This window comes from Monomorium pharaonis, chromosome 5 (genome assembly GCF_013373865.1).
Source record: "Monomorium pharaonis isolate MP-MQ-018 chromosome 5, ASM1337386v2, whole genome shotgun sequence".
Lineage (NCBI taxonomy): Eukaryota > Metazoa > Arthropoda > Insecta > Hymenoptera > Formicidae > Monomorium > Monomorium pharaonis.
The window spans coordinates 11509946-11525836 of NC_050471.1; the positions used below are offsets into that span (position 1 = coordinate 11509946).

Genomic DNA, 15891 nt, shown 5'->3' on the forward strand with positions numbered 1-15891 from the left:
ACGATTTTTGTAAATATTCTGAAAATAAATTGTTTGATAAATAAAATATTATATAGGAAAAAAACGCAGCATATTTTATATAATTAATATCAAACTTTAGTTGAACTTTTTTTTTAATAGCACGGTTTTCAGAGATTTTAATTTTTTTGTATAGAGCACAAGCGAGAAACATTTTGCTTTTTATGTAAATATAAAGTACTCAAGTTAATACATAATGTATAAAAAATTACGTTGCTTCTGGCATGTGCTAAAGGGGCAAAAATTAAGCTTTATCAGTGTATTGTATTTTTTAATCGCGAAACAAAATATATAATGTCTATCAACATATACATTTAAGTTCATATTCTGCATTATCAAGCTATATAAATTTTCCAACAAAATCATCGCACGTACACACAATATTTTAACATCAAATCACAATACCAATTTTTTTAGCAATTCTGAAAAACCAAACAGTAATTAACGATTATTTCGTAGTACAATGTACGCGGCGTTTTTTCTTTTTTGTAAATAGACGTAATCCTTTTCGGCTGTCCGATCGATCATTCACGTACTTGAAATATATAATATATAATTCTGTAGTATATAACAAAACATTATACTTCATATCTTTACGAATAATTCAATTTATTATAAAATATATTGAATTAAGAATTTTTTAATGAAGGAAATAAAAAAAAACTTCTGAAACTGTAGCGCACTTCATTAAACTAAATTTATGCTTACATTTTGTTATATACGTATTTTGGTATCATGCAATTGACTCAGCTGATTGATTTACATTGATTACTATTTATTGAATTCGAGATTGAAAAATTCATTCATTCCTTTAAAGCTATTTTAAAGCACGTTTATCGGAAGACACGCGCGTAAGAATTAATATAATTTAATTAGAATAATCTCTATATGTACACATAAAATCTTTTGTCTTTTTTGCAAATATTTTATAATACAATTTTTGTTGTATTGTTTTTCTCTTAAAAGTGTTTTATATTATAAATAATTTTAAATAATTATGGTTATATATAGATTTAAGAGTGAAAAGATGCGCGCGCGCGCGCGCGTGTGTGTGTGTATGTGTAATACATTTCTAATAAAGTATGAAAATCCAATATAATTTTCGATAGACGGATGATTTTATATGTAAATATTTCATAATTTATATTTCTACACAAAACAATACAAAAAATAATACATTTTATCCATGGTAGACAATAAAAATCCTAGTTTGATATTCATATCACATATTTGATGTTAAACACAGTCAATTTAATCGTCAGTTCATGATAAATACTAAATATAATCTTTATATCACAAATAAAACTTTGATTTCAAATGATCGCATTTAACGATAAAAAAATCAAAGTACTTAGACTCTATTAGTATAGTATATAAAAATGTTCCATCACCGATCGATCGAACAGTATACTAATCATTCAATGTTGATAAAAATATTGCATACGCCTCGAGTATACCTAATCGTGTCTATCCGTCTGTTGTCTACAAATACTTCAAAATGTTTAAATCTTTAAAATAGGCCTTGAGTAGACGTTTGCATGAGTGGAAAGGGACGTTATGTCATTAATTGATGTGATAAAACAATGTCTTATACATAACAGTAGAAAAAAAATTTAAAGATCTTGCACCACGTATTATATGTATATTTAAAGTTATTTTAACACACACAAATATCGTTTACTTTTTTCTCTTTACATATTCTATTTAAATTAAAACTGTATTTAAATTAATACTTCTCTTTGATCGTGTCATATCGTGTTATATTTCTTATTGTAGGAATTTAAGTCGCTCATCTTTTTTTCACATGTTGAAAAACTGCAATTAGAGTAGAAAAAAAAGACGTGATTGATAAAATTAATCATAGGACGGTGCGTCAATAGGAAGTACTGAGCGTGTAGAAAATTTCAATGAAAAAACTGAATGATTGATTCTTGGTTTCAGTAGGATCATAGTAAACAGCTAGTAAAAGTATTTAGCATTTTCATGACACATCGAAATCAATAGAATAGTTATCTTTTATCCTTGTTCGCCTCTCGATCATGATTATTTTAATCCTGAAGTGTATAAAATAGCTGATAAATATGAATAATTATACAATTAAACTTCTTATCACAATAATATTAAATCATGAATAGAATTTCCAAAAATAGCTTTGCAAAAAAAAAATTAAATCTTTGAGTTTTTATCAAGGTTTGTGAACATGAAGAAATAACGAATTTTTTACTAAAGTTACTAGGAATTAAAAAGGAGTCAGGTCACTTTTATACCGTTTAGGATTAAATTTATGTTGCAGTTTTATGTTTACTGCTCCGATTTTGTAGGTGGTGAAGATCCGGCAGCCGTAACGGATTTCTCATTTGACGATACGGGTAAAGCTTTGAGAATCGCATGCACTTCTTCCGCCACTGCCATCAAAACAAACTCAAATTGTTGTTTCGTAGCAACCATGTCAGGCCTTTGATCTCTAATATGTTCGAGAGTAGCAGCGATATCAATTTCTTTCGCTCCCTTTGTCATACGATTTAAAACCATGTCGATCAAGCAATAAGTACCAGTTCGACCAGCTCCATCACTGTAAAATGATTAAATATGATAATATCTTGACTGCTACGTTGATTAATCAAAATAATATAACAATATATATTTACCTGCAATGCACAACTATCGGACATGATCTTCCACGGTACGATTTATTAACTTTTCTAAAAAGAAAAAATCAAATAATTTGAAATGTTATTTTTGAACATTGTTCAATGTAAAATAAAATAAAATATAATAAAATATTTTTTCTTTGACTTTTAATAATATAAAAATAATTAAGCACGAAACATAGTTTTTTTCCTTAATTGAATATTTTAGATATAGTAATCTTTTAAAATTATATACAGTAATATGTAGAGAATATTATATAATATAACAATTTTTTTGTGCAATAAAAAATATGCTGGTGTGTGGTGGGGTGCGTGCGTGTGCGTATGTGTTTCTTTATCAGTAAACAATTAAATCGACACGAACCTACGAAACTCGAGCAGAGCCTTTGTGGAATATGGAACGCTGTTTTCCGGCCAAGAGAGGAAATGGAATTGCGTAACAGTACGGGTCTCACAAGTGCGCAAATTTTTCAGATAAAAGGAGCGCACTAAATAATCATCACACCAAAAGTGCTCCGACACCAGATGTACCTCGTATATGTGATAGAGCTCTGATCCTTCTTCGGGCCAATAACGATGGCACATGGCACGGCCTTCCTCGGTAAGTCGCGTTAGCATTACAATCACCACGCTACCTTGTTCCCAAACCAATTGCCAGAAATCAGCCGTGGTTTGCGGTAACGGCCCTTGCGTGGCTATGTAAGCCGGATTTCGAGGATCATGATCCGTCTGCAATGAACAAACGATATTATGGTTACAGTTTTGACGATATAATTCGATAAATAAATAGGTTTATTCCTAATCGAAAAATTCGTTCATTGTTTTTTTCGTAATTTTTATTTAAAAAAGTTAAATTTCGATTAACTTAGTCGACTCATTAGTTCGCACTGAATACCTGTAAAGCTGTGTTTTTACATTTTTTAAATTAAATCGCTCGCAAGAGAGGATCGCTTCAAAAACCGTAAGTGTCTTCAATTGTATTGAATAAAATGTTCTATTATATCCTTTTGCCTTAGTTTGTGTTTCTCCTTCATTTACGATACTGATATATTGAATAAACGTAGGAATGTGACTTAGTTTTGAACCAATTTTCTTCCTTTGAGAATCTTTCCCACATCATATGAACACTTATACGATTAATATTTAATGTAAATTCTGAAGCGGGTTAATTTGGATTTTCATTCAATAATGCTTACTTTGTATCTTCAAACTTTTTTGGTTGTCCCGAGTGATCTTTGTCGTTAATATTAAAATCACCATTTTTTAATCGTATAAATTAATATTCATATGTCTTAATTGATGGAGCAACATCACCATAAGTTTCTATCAGAATTCTATAACTTTCAGCCATTGTTTTCTTCTGATTAACAAGAAACAAGAGCAATACATATTGAAAATGCTCTTTAGAAAACTCCAAGTTTATGATAATATTGAAAAAAATAATTTCGTAGTCCGTAATCAAAGCTTATAAAGTCTGAAATAAGCTCAAATACGTTTGCTCTAAATCCTTTTACTGGAACAGAATGGATAGGAGCATTGTTGAATGATTGTAGCACTGATTTAAAAATAATAAACTTGGTGGCGATATACTATACAGTTTTCAAACTCGAACAAAGTTTCATAGTAGTTTATATGAAAACACAATGCAATTTGTGACGAAACGCTTATAATCAATTCATCTTTTAAGAAGCAAGTATTTCGGAGCACGTGACCGTTACGAACTGATCGTCGAAAGTTTTGGATATTTTACGCGCACGGGTCGCTATCAAAATCACTCAAAACTAAATCACATTTCTAATGTACGATCATACATTGTCGATTGTGCAGTCAAAGACAAAGCTTGCTTGTTAAACATGCTGGTTCGTTTCTTTGTGTTTCAATTATAATGCATAAAAAAAGATCTACCACAAGAGCCTTACAAATTGCGCCGAAACATTATTTTGCGACTTTTAAACGATCAACTTGACATGCCCATCGACTGTGAAACTTACCGACTTCTATATGTACATATTGTGATGTGGCAGCCAGAAAACGGAATGTCGTATGTATTTCAACAACATTATCGTGAAAACGAAAATATTTATTTTATTTTTTATACAAGAATTATCTTCTAATATATGTATATATTACTGTATGGAATACTCAGAAAATTTTCACATCATATACATCAATATAATTTCGCGTATTCAAATAATATCCTCCTGAATTTTAGTTTATGAACATTATGCAATATTGATTTCAATTTTACTCCAATATATTTTAATAATATAGTACTAGTTCAACATGTAATATATTATACATATACTTCAAAATAAAAATGAGAGCGACATATTTCTTATCATTTACCGATATTTTGCAAATTGTTTTATGATTAGATGTAAAACATATCTATAGTTTTGAAAAATAAATGTTAAGGTTTCTCAGGAGGATTCGTCATAACGAAACAAGAGATATCGTATGGAATATATGTACTTACGATCGTGGAAGCATTTATGTAGTCGGAACTATTTGCGTTTGCAAGATCATTCAGGACTACTCGAGAGTGATCATAAGGAAGTGCCGCGTTAAGACGATTCTGCTTGACATTCGCCTCACTCTCCGCGATCTCTGTGGATGATGGTTCGGCTTCGTAGGCACACAATGCCGCCCATTCTTGATCCAGGCGATCCTTGTTTTTCAGATGATCCTCCATATAACTCTACAAACACAAATTTAACATAGAACGACAAGTATAAGAACATGAAATAGCACAGCGATTTTACTAAATTAATCAAGCGCGACAAAAATTTCGGAATGTTAAATTATTTTAATTTCTAAATTTTTTTTTTTTTCTATCGTTCTTATTATGCTTACAAGAACCATATGACCGGTCGATATGTCCATGTTAGAGAGAGTAGGTTCCTCGCCCCAGGAGGATGTGCTGGAGCGGTTGGAGGGCAAATTATTGGATTCGTTTTCGCGCGATAAGCTTGTAATACGTGGTGACTCTAATTTCTCGCTCGGTTGTTTCGCCTGCATTCGTGCTCTACATAGATCTTGATAATCCTTGGATGCTTCTGGATCCGGAGTGGCCAATCCGGCAAGCTTCGCTCGATATTTAGCGTGTCGACGTGCAATTATTAGTGTAACTACTGCAGCTGCGATCGCAGCTGCAACTCCAGCAGCTACCAACGCACCGAAAAAAGTAGAACTCATCTCGCTTTTTCTGGCTACCTCCAAAGTAGCTGGTAGTTTAGCCTGTAAAAATGCATTTTTATTGATAACATTGATAACATTAAAATAATATTACGTCTATATGTAAAATTTGCCAACTACTTAATTTATGTATCTATTTTGTAGTAAAAAAATACAATATTGTGGTACCTTATCGCCTATACCCGCTCGAATAATTTCAATTCCTAGAGCATTTCGTAATTTACCACGTATGTTACCTAAAATAAAATATATTTTATTTTTGCAAATAGATTTATTTTTGTCTCATATCTTATGTTTTTATTATAATTTATATTCATATATAAGAGTACGGTATGTAAATTATTATACCGATGCTGTTAACGATGTCAGTTGCATTGTAGTTTTTATCATTTTGAACAACTTTGAATGTTACTTCTGCACGACCCACTCGTATATTTTTTAATGTTCCGTCAGGCAATCCCAAAAGTTCTTCAACCTGTTAATTCAAAAAGCTTATATTAAATTCAAAGTACTTTTTTATATTAATGTGTCTTTAAATACTTTTTATTTTAGTCTACCTTAGAAACGACGTGTGCTCCTTCAAGCCATGTATGAAACTCTTGCTCAAATTCTATGTAGACAGAATCTAAATCGACATTCTTGTAAATTTCTGACCGATCATCATTCGTATTACCGCGTAATTCCTTTTTAGTAAATGATGTATATATTTGATTATTCTACAATAAGAGACTGATGTAATGTCCACAATCGAATAGGTAAAAGTTATTTCAATTCAATTACTTACGTCCTGATCGTCTGTCTCGGAGTAATCTTTGTTAATGAGGGCTGCAAAAACATGAACAGTAATCGATGAAATAAAATAATAATTAGGTATATGAATTGCGTCTTTGGAATAAATACTAATAAAAATTATTTCGAAATAATAGAAAAGCTGATCGTAAGATAGAAATCAAATGTAGGTTTTAAAATATTTACTTACGAGCTGGAGATTGAGTTTTAAATGCGTAATTATTTGTCGAAAATAGCGGCCCTGGTTTTTTAACGTCTAAGCGTTCCCTGCGTTTAAAACCAGCCAACTCTCGTCTCCATAAAAGTTCGTCTAAGTCATCGTCGTCGTACATCTCATCGTATGCAATTCCTGCGTCAGATACATTTTAATTTAGTAAAAAATTATTTAAGTTATCAATTCGAGAAATAAACTTACCACTTGCGTCGGATGTAATTTTATGTTTCGTTGGCCGCACGATTCCACCCTCGGTATACATCTCGCGTATTTTCTCAGTATTCCCGTCGAATCTCTCGATTTCTGATGCATTTTCTTCATTGATTTTATCATTCTCCTGGTTAAAATCCTCACCGTGTTTGATTACCGTCCTTTTTGCATCAACATCGGAAAATTCGAGGCGCAGTGGTTTTTTTCTATGCTTATACTTTCTGGAGAATGCCCTTTCATATGCCTTTTCATTTGTCTCGTCGTCAGAGGAAGACTCTAACAACATGTAATCTGGTGACTTTTCATTCTGTAAGAATTCAAAGTCATCAGCAGACAAAAGTTGCGTGTCATAAACATTTTCGTCATCCTCGGACAATGTTCCGTCTCTAAAAGTATTTTCAAGTGATTCAGTAACATAATTTTTATAATCGTCGGTAAAGCTGAATCGACGTGTTCTGGGTGGATAAAATTGTTCGCGCACATCGTTCAGTGATTTTCCATATTCGTTGTCGTATTTCTCTTCATTAATTGAAGCCTGATCGCTCCCGCTACGCCATTTCGTATATTCAGATCTATAAACGAATTTGAAGAATTTCTGATGACGATTCCATCACAATTATTTCGTACAGAAAAATTAATCATAAAATTCAGAAAATTAGAATGAAACATGTTATTCTATATCTATTACACACACACACACACACACCCACCCACCCACCCACCCACCCACCCACCCACCCACCCACACACACACACACACACACACACACACACACACACACACACACACACACACACACACACACACACACACACACACACACACACACACACGTATAAGTTAATGTTTAGCAATAAATATAATAATTCATATTCAATTTAATTTTTTATTTAAATCTCTGATTGTGTGTATTTTCAAATAATATAAGATTAATGAAAAAATTACTAGAAACTTTTTATAAAAGCAAAAATTTGAATTAATTCTAATATAGCCTAAGATTTTTTTTAGTCAGAAACCTACTCTCTTTCTCTTTTGTCTTCAATGCCAGTAGGGCGATACAAAACATCAGCTAAATTACTTTCAGGATTTTTGTTGTCCGTAGATATTCTTAGTATAGCAATCGCTGGAACCAACTAAAAAAAAAAAATTGACAGTGGTTGCTTATACCGAGTAATTGCTAATTACATACTTTCAAGAAATAAATTGCGATCAGTAAACAATAAGATATCGTTTGATGTACAAGAAATTGTGAACACGTTTGTGATATCAGTGAATAAACACTCTCACAATAAAGTACGATTTATACTGACCTCATCAATAAGTACATCTTGTTCATTGAGATGTGGGTTTTTCAAGTATTCACAGAGATGAAAATCACGAGAATTACTTTGTCTGTAAAAATTTTCAAAGTTTTATTTTATTAAATATTACTTTCAATATACAAGATATTTAATAAAACAAATAAAAATAAATTTTTTAATTTGCAAATTTATAATCGTTCTTCATTACTTTTATCAGTTGGATACAAATATGCCGCCACCTTTTTCCTTTACCATAGGGCACTAATATTTTAGTGTGTTTCTGTGTATAATACTTAAAATGCATTTTTTAAATAATCTTTCTGTATGAATGTAAAATACATTTAATCTAAAGGAATAAATAACTAGCATATAACTTTTTTTATTTTTACTGATTGCAAAAAACTTTACATAATGGAGAAAAAAGATGACGAGATTCATACATGTATAAGATTTATATAATAAATTGTAAAGAAAATATATTATTTTACGCAAATCTTAATTGGCAAATTTCAATTATAATATATGACTACAAATTTTAACAAAACGATGTACCCATATCGCAGATTATGCAATAAGGTTTGCACAATACATTGTGTAAAAGGATGTTTCCATTTATATCCGTCAGATTCCAGTTTCATTAATTGTAGTCTCACCGATTGTAGCAGTTCCAGTTCACCGCTATCAAGATTATATCTATGTAATAGAGAAAAAACTTGTATTACGCCCTAATAATATGTTGATTATACTATTATGCGTCGATCGCGCTAAAACATTATGTAAGTGTACGATAATAAAGACGAAGAGTAGCGAGACCGTTTGACGACTCGGCGATAAAATTAACCGATCGGAAAGAAGATTCAATTCCGCTCAGTTCATACATATCATGTTCATTCTATATCTCAACATTTGAGATGTAGATATTTCAGTGTGAATAATTCATAAGTGTCATAAATACATTTCAATTATAAAGACATGATTTTTATCTTTAACTTACTGATATAAATCGTCGTTCTCTAAATTCGTATATCGAGGTATACATTTTCCGAATGCCAAATCTGAAAGAATAATGAGTGTATTAATATAAAGAAATATATATTGTACAAAAAGGTTGTTACTAATAATGCCTTATAGCTACATTATTAACAATAACATAAGACCGTATGTATGAATAATACAATTCTTATACATAATAATCATTAAGATCCTGCTTTGACCGTTTCGCCTATTTCTACTTGAATATTATTATTAACATAATTAACTAATATCAATTAATTTTGATTAAACTTAATGCAAACTTATTTTTAATATTTTATTTGTCTCCATGTTTTATTATTATGCACAATAAGGAATTACAAAGGCTATGAGAAAAAAGAGCTTTAATTAAAATCTAAAGAAGGCCTAACGGTTGAACAAATAATAGAATAGAAAACAATACAGAAAGGACTAATAAAAAATAATAAAATCTAATATTCAATAACATATTATTCTTGTGTGATATGTATTCTTCCTTGTTATTCTTAGTTTCATATACATAATTATTCAAACTATAATGAGCACTATAACTTTCAATCTTGAAACGCAATAGGACTAGAATAGTAATACCACAATATTAAATTGATAATTAATTTAATAATACTAATAGTAATAAAGTCCGTTATGATCTTCCGCTCCCCGCTCTAAAGAAAAAAAACTTTTTATTTTGCTATTAACTTATTAATTAAAGTGGATTGTGTGCAAAATTATTACCATTAAAACATTTTTCCGTCTCAGGATCACATATATCCTCGCTGAATAGGCATCCTGAAAACAGAATTATATCAATAGCTAAAGGAAACTGTTTATGAGAGAGATATCAAATGTGTATATACATGGTTCGTAACTGTGATAATTAATTAACTTTGGCATATGTACAATTTCAAGTATTTCTGTCAAATGTAGATTCAAGCATGTATCCTTCTGGATTGTGCAAATATTTTGACACAAATGTGTAATCTGATTTTGTATTGCTAAAAGGCGTTTACTCGTGAAACAATTCATCTTGTTGCGTCATATTTCTTATGAAAAAATATATTTAGTAGTAAATCTATAGAAAAAAATATATTTTTTATAATTTTTTTGCATAAATACATATTTAAATTATAATTTTTATTTCATATCATACATATATTTACAGTGCGCAGCGCAACTGTTTATTTGACAAATCATAAATTATTTCTAACAATTAAAAATTATTATATATATTTTATATTACATTATTATATATTAAATTTAATACGTAGCATTTTTTTCGATAAATGGTATTGATACTCTGTTATACGCAAAGAAAATAACTCGATAAAATAATCGAAAATAATCGACCAAAATTAAATATATGGATAAAAAATATGATTCGATCGAACGAATGCATATACATTTCATGTTCACAGCAAACATGATTTCAAAAAAATAAAAATGCAACACACACACCACACGCGCGCGCGCGGGCGCGTGCGCGCGGATTTCATATTGAAATGCATAGAAATGAGAACCAGATATGTGCATTCAAATATATTTTAGAACAGTGATTAAAATGTTGTCTGGAGTCACAGAATGATTAAAATGAGAAGAAAAAAGGAGATATAAAATAGTGAATAAATGAATAATTGGGCGATATGAGAAAATGACGAAACAAGAAAATGTAACGACGTTACGCGCGTGCGATAGAGAGATCTCGAAGCTCACGAAGGTGGTGGCTGTGTAGGATGAATGGTTCGATAACTGTAGAGTTGCTGTCGTGGGCGAAAATCGAACATCTCCCCTCCCTACACACACAATCTTTATCTCTCTCACTCTCTCTTTACACATTATACACAATGTATAAAGCTCTTTTTCTGATTCCTTAACTTTCAAATAATTCCTTTAATCACAATTTAAAAATTGTATGAGTCTTATTTAAAAATTAAAAAATTTGAACAATTTTTCTGCTTTACATATAGCTTCTTATTCTATATTATCATATCAAATTTCTATATTTTTCTGCTACCATATTAATTGAGTTTGTTTAATAGTAGTTTCTTTATCAATCGTTGATGAATATACAAATTAGAAATGTTCGTTTAAGTTTTGAACTCTGGTTGTGTTGATTTTTTTTTATTTAATAAAGTTAAACTATTAATTCAAACAGATATACAGTACCATACAGTGTGCATACATATATGAACATTAAGATTAGTTTCGGTAAAGTTAAAGCTCTATTAAAATAGCTGAGTCCTTCAAATCTCTTCAGTTCTGTCCATACCATGCAATTAATTAACTTATCTTCCGTTATGCAATTTTTATGTGTGTATTATTTGCAATCATCATCGCAATTGTATTAAATAAATGTAAGTAGTATTTTTAATAGCTAATAGTTGAGTTTGCTCATTTCTTCTTATATTCCTTCCAACATATGGTTAAAAAATAAGCATATTTTCATGAATGTGGTGAAACAGCATGGTACTTACAAAAGTACCATAATGTCACGCATTAACTTAATAGGGCGTCAACCATTAGAGCGTATCATACGATCGATGTTTATACTTGAATGTGAACACTCGCATCATCGAAAATATCGATAAATAAAGATAAAATTTTCTTATACTTGAAAAACATTTTGTATATTAACGTAGTTATTTATCAAAATTAAAAGAATATATGTTGGATTTTATTTTTATTCGACATTTTATATCAGAAACACATTCTTAAAAAGATTTTAAAAAGTTTTAATCTTAAAAAAAATATATATTTTTAAAAATTGAAAAATCTAAAAAGGTTTATTATTTTATTTTAGAAAAAACAACAAATTATAAAACTTTGTAAATAAATTTGCCCAAACAATGTGACATTAAAGAGAGGACTTAAAGAAATCTGTAAGTCTTTTTTAAGACGTTAGATGTTTACAAAGAGTTTCTAGTAGACTGCACAAAATATTATTATAGATGGTTAAAATATATTGAGTGGAAAGTTCAACGTATGAAACGTTATATTTCCTATCTCTTTAAAATAGGATGAGACTTAAAGTTCATTTACTATTAATTGCAAATGGAAGCGAGACATTTCTACAAACTTAAAAATAGATAAAAATATGTAACCGGCTTAAATTAACATATATATTTGTCTATTTCGAATTGGAATATTTTGAAATAAATAAAAAACGGAACTACTTACATTTTATTCAATAAAAAGCAGTAATACATTTTTATAATCTTTCTCCCTCTATGTAGGTGTGTGTGTGTGTGTGTGTGTGTGTGTGTGTATGTATCCTTTATATATTCGCATAAAAAGTAATTATCACAATTTTACTAAGTATTTGCATTAATTGAGTATACTCTTGAGAAGCAAAAGTTGTTATTTTCGCATTTGCAAGATAATAATATTCAATTGTACTTACCGACGTCGCCGTCAGCCAGAACGGTGTGACGGAAAATACAGAGCACTAGCAGCTCCACCAAGCCTCCTTGCCTCCACCGTTTACGGCCCATAGATGGTCCTACAATTGTGAATCCACTTTATGTCACTTTACTATCATATCTATAATTTCTATCTATTTATCCTTTGAACGCTTTTCCATAAACATACATAAAATATAAACGTTACTATTATGTTTGTAGTTTTGTAATGAGTTTCTTTCTTTTAATAATTTTGTTTTACAATAATTACTTTTAATTTAATAACAACTTCCAATAATTACTTTTAATTAGCAGTAAGGTTATAATTATTTCTATGATAATGATAATAAAGTCAAATGGTCTTTTTCATAAATTATTTAAAATACAAATTATTTAATACTACTTAGATCGCATACAAATCGCAAGTATATTATCTTCTGGAAGTTTAAAAAATGTAAATATATTATTTTTCTAAATGCATTTTGTTCTAGAGTACAGTATTCATTCTCGGTTGAAGTGTAAATTTAAATACAAAAAGTACAATACACACAGCACTTTACACCATTTTCAATCAAATGACTATGAAATTTGAACTACTTTTAGAAAAGAAAAACAAAGAAAAATAGAAAAATTATTTGTCTTTTAATTATTTGATTTTTGCTTCAGACATCTTTTTCTATTTACTTTTTCTATTTACTTAAAAAATATCTTCTCTACAATTATTTATACTCATATGTCACATAATTGAGATATTAAGTTGTAGCCATATTTATTCATCTTCAGAGATGAATTAGTATCCCCTTAAGAAATCTGTGCACAATTGCATTATTCAACTTTTAATTTTCCTTCAGGATTATTTTCAAAAATACAGAAACAAAGCATGGACTTGAAAATACATATGACACATATGAGCTTTATTAAAGATTTTACAGATTTTATTAAAAAAAAATATACTCAATCATATTTAACATACATTGAATGCACAATGTAACTATGATAGCACTGATAGCATAGCAATGAAACTAATAAAAAAAGAAAGAATACATTTTTACATATCCTGATAGAGTCCCTTCAATCACATACAATGGCATAATATGTATATCTTAAAAAAAATTAATGTTGCCTTAGACAGAGAAAGGATAGGCGGCATACAAATTCAGTTTTTAAAACATTACAAACAAGTTGTTTGGATACAATGAAAGAATAAGATTTTTCTGTAAGCAAGTTTACTAAAGTTTTTGCTAAAATAGGAAAAGAGGAGAAGAGGATGAAGGAAGGGTAAAACGCATAACCGCAAATGTTTCTGGTCCTCCATTCTCACCTGGGCGTGACGCAATGTAGCCTTTTTTACACCCTGTAGCACATCGTACGCATCGAGTCACCACAAGAAACACCGTCGCCTACTGTTCCGTTTCGCGATTCGCGCGAGAGAGCGAACGATCACCACTTGGCGGTCCTGGCTGCAAACTCCTGGACCATGTCCTCGTCAACGTTTACCGGTTTCGCCGCAACGATGGCACTGACTGAAAAGACAGGATGATGAGGAGGTACAACAGGCGGCGGCGACGACGCGCAGGGTCGTGCGTCGTTGGATTTCAAATCGATTGCAACGCGCCGCCGGGTAGTGGGCCAACCAAGAGGTAGGTTGATAAAGCTAGAGAGAGAGAGAGAGAGAGAGAGAGAGAGAGAGAGAGAGAGAGAGAGAGAGAGAGAGAGAGAGAGAGAGAGAGAGAGAGAGAGAGAGAGAGAGAGAGAGAGAGAGAGAGAGAGAGAGAGAGAGAGAGAGAGAGAGAGAGAGAGAGAGAGAGAAAGAGAGCAAGGAACATCCTGAGAAAATAAATCATCGCATTGAAATGACGGACAAAAGATACGAGATTGTCGATAGACAAAGCTCAATATTGCATCCTCTGTTAATGATTGAATTTCAATTTCATTGTCAGAGAAAAATAAATAAGAGGAAGTGGGGGAAAGGACGGCTGATGACGCGGCAAACATGGTCGCCAAAATCACGAGTAGCTTTGTGTGTTCTATATCGTATTATTTTTTATCTGTATATCTCAAATAATAGGTTTTCTAAGGAAAAGTAAAATATAGCGTGTCAAAGCTGATAGAATTGATGAAAAAAAAATAAAACAGGACTCTTGGAAGTTGTTCGCGTTGCGGTCGTTAGAAGAGTTTTGCAGAGCATAATATCGATTAGGGAACACTTGTTGCGGCCGGACAAGTGGAAAGCGCGAGGAAAATGCGACACACCGCCAGCCATGCTTCGCAAGAAGAAACGGACCGCCGAACGAGATTTACGCTGTTTTTCCTTATAGCTGAGAGAAAAAAAAAGAGGAGCGTCTTTAATAGAAATACTTGATAACCGTAGGAACGATATATATATATATATATATATATATATATATATATATATATATATATATAAATTTTCGTATAGGAAATAATTTTTCTTCGTATTGTCGAAAAAACGTTTCACTAACCCAATACCAATGAGATAAATGTAGACGCGAGCATCTCAGCATTCACATATTTTTAGATCTATTTTCGATTGAGATTGTCTATTAATTGATTAAATGTCGGTGGAAAGAGCTAGGACAGGATATATATTGCAGTGGAAGAAGAAATAACGAAATTCATGACCAAAATAAATTACACTTAATTATATCAATAATACAACAATTCAAAACAAGAATCCAGTGATTGTCAAACATTTTTTACAATCAAAAGATTATTGCGATTTCTATCCAATATTTATATTTATATTTATTTCGTTGGTAGAATAAATTTAAGGAACACATATATATACATATATTATGTTGTACTATTGCTAATTTTTGCATCCAAATTTTGCGTTAATTGACACTTGAATATTTTTCTAGCCACTACATATGTTGTAACGTAATACAAGCTGAATGGCTTAATTGTTGTTAAATTATACATTTATACTTACAACATGTAATGGATCTATCTTTCTTGATAAGAAATGGTCATCAGGCCTCTTGGTCTAGGGGTATGATTCCTGCTTTGGGTGCAGGAGGTCCCGGGTTCAAATCCCGGAGGGGCCCGATTTTTTTTCGTTTAAGTTTCCTCTATTCATCAGCAA

At 30.9% G+C, this 15891-nt stretch overlaps 1 protein-coding gene and 1 non-coding gene across 3 annotated transcripts; one reads left to right on the forward strand and one right to left on the reverse strand.

The window, feature by feature from the left end:
• Nucleotides 1–268: 268 nt before the first annotated feature.
• On the reverse strand, nucleotides 269–15877 carry LOC105837259 (receptor-type tyrosine-protein phosphatase N2). Of its 2 annotated transcripts, XM_036287708.1 has the most exons (20): nucleotides 15739–15877; nucleotides 14107–14308; nucleotides 12788–12886; nucleotides 10126–10179; nucleotides 9374–9434; nucleotides 8932–9072; nucleotides 8389–8470; nucleotides 8099–8211; nucleotides 7069–7649; nucleotides 6844–7002; nucleotides 6649–6689; nucleotides 6422–6580; nucleotides 6213–6339; nucleotides 6033–6100; nucleotides 5523–5906; nucleotides 5146–5367; nucleotides 4661–4666; nucleotides 3034–3398; nucleotides 2667–2720; nucleotides 269–2590 (listed from the first exon to the last, which is right to left on the reverse strand). In XM_036287708.1, the coding sequence occupies exons 3-20, from the start codon at nucleotides 12876–12878 to the stop codon at nucleotides 2320–2322; spliced, it is 2979 nt and encodes a 992-aa protein (XP_036143601.1). In that variant the 5' UTR covers nucleotides 12879–12886; nucleotides 14107–14308; nucleotides 15739–15877; the 3' UTR covers nucleotides 269–2319. The 2 variants fall into 2 exon arrangements, with proteins under 2 accessions (XP_036143601.1, XP_036143602.1); XM_036287709.1 differs by lacking the exon at nucleotides 4661–4666.
• Nucleotides 15782–15853, forward strand: Trnap-ugg. Its single transcript has one exon. It is a non-coding gene; the product is annotated as a tRNA-Pro (tRNA).
• Nucleotides 15878–15891: the final 14 nt, after the last annotated feature.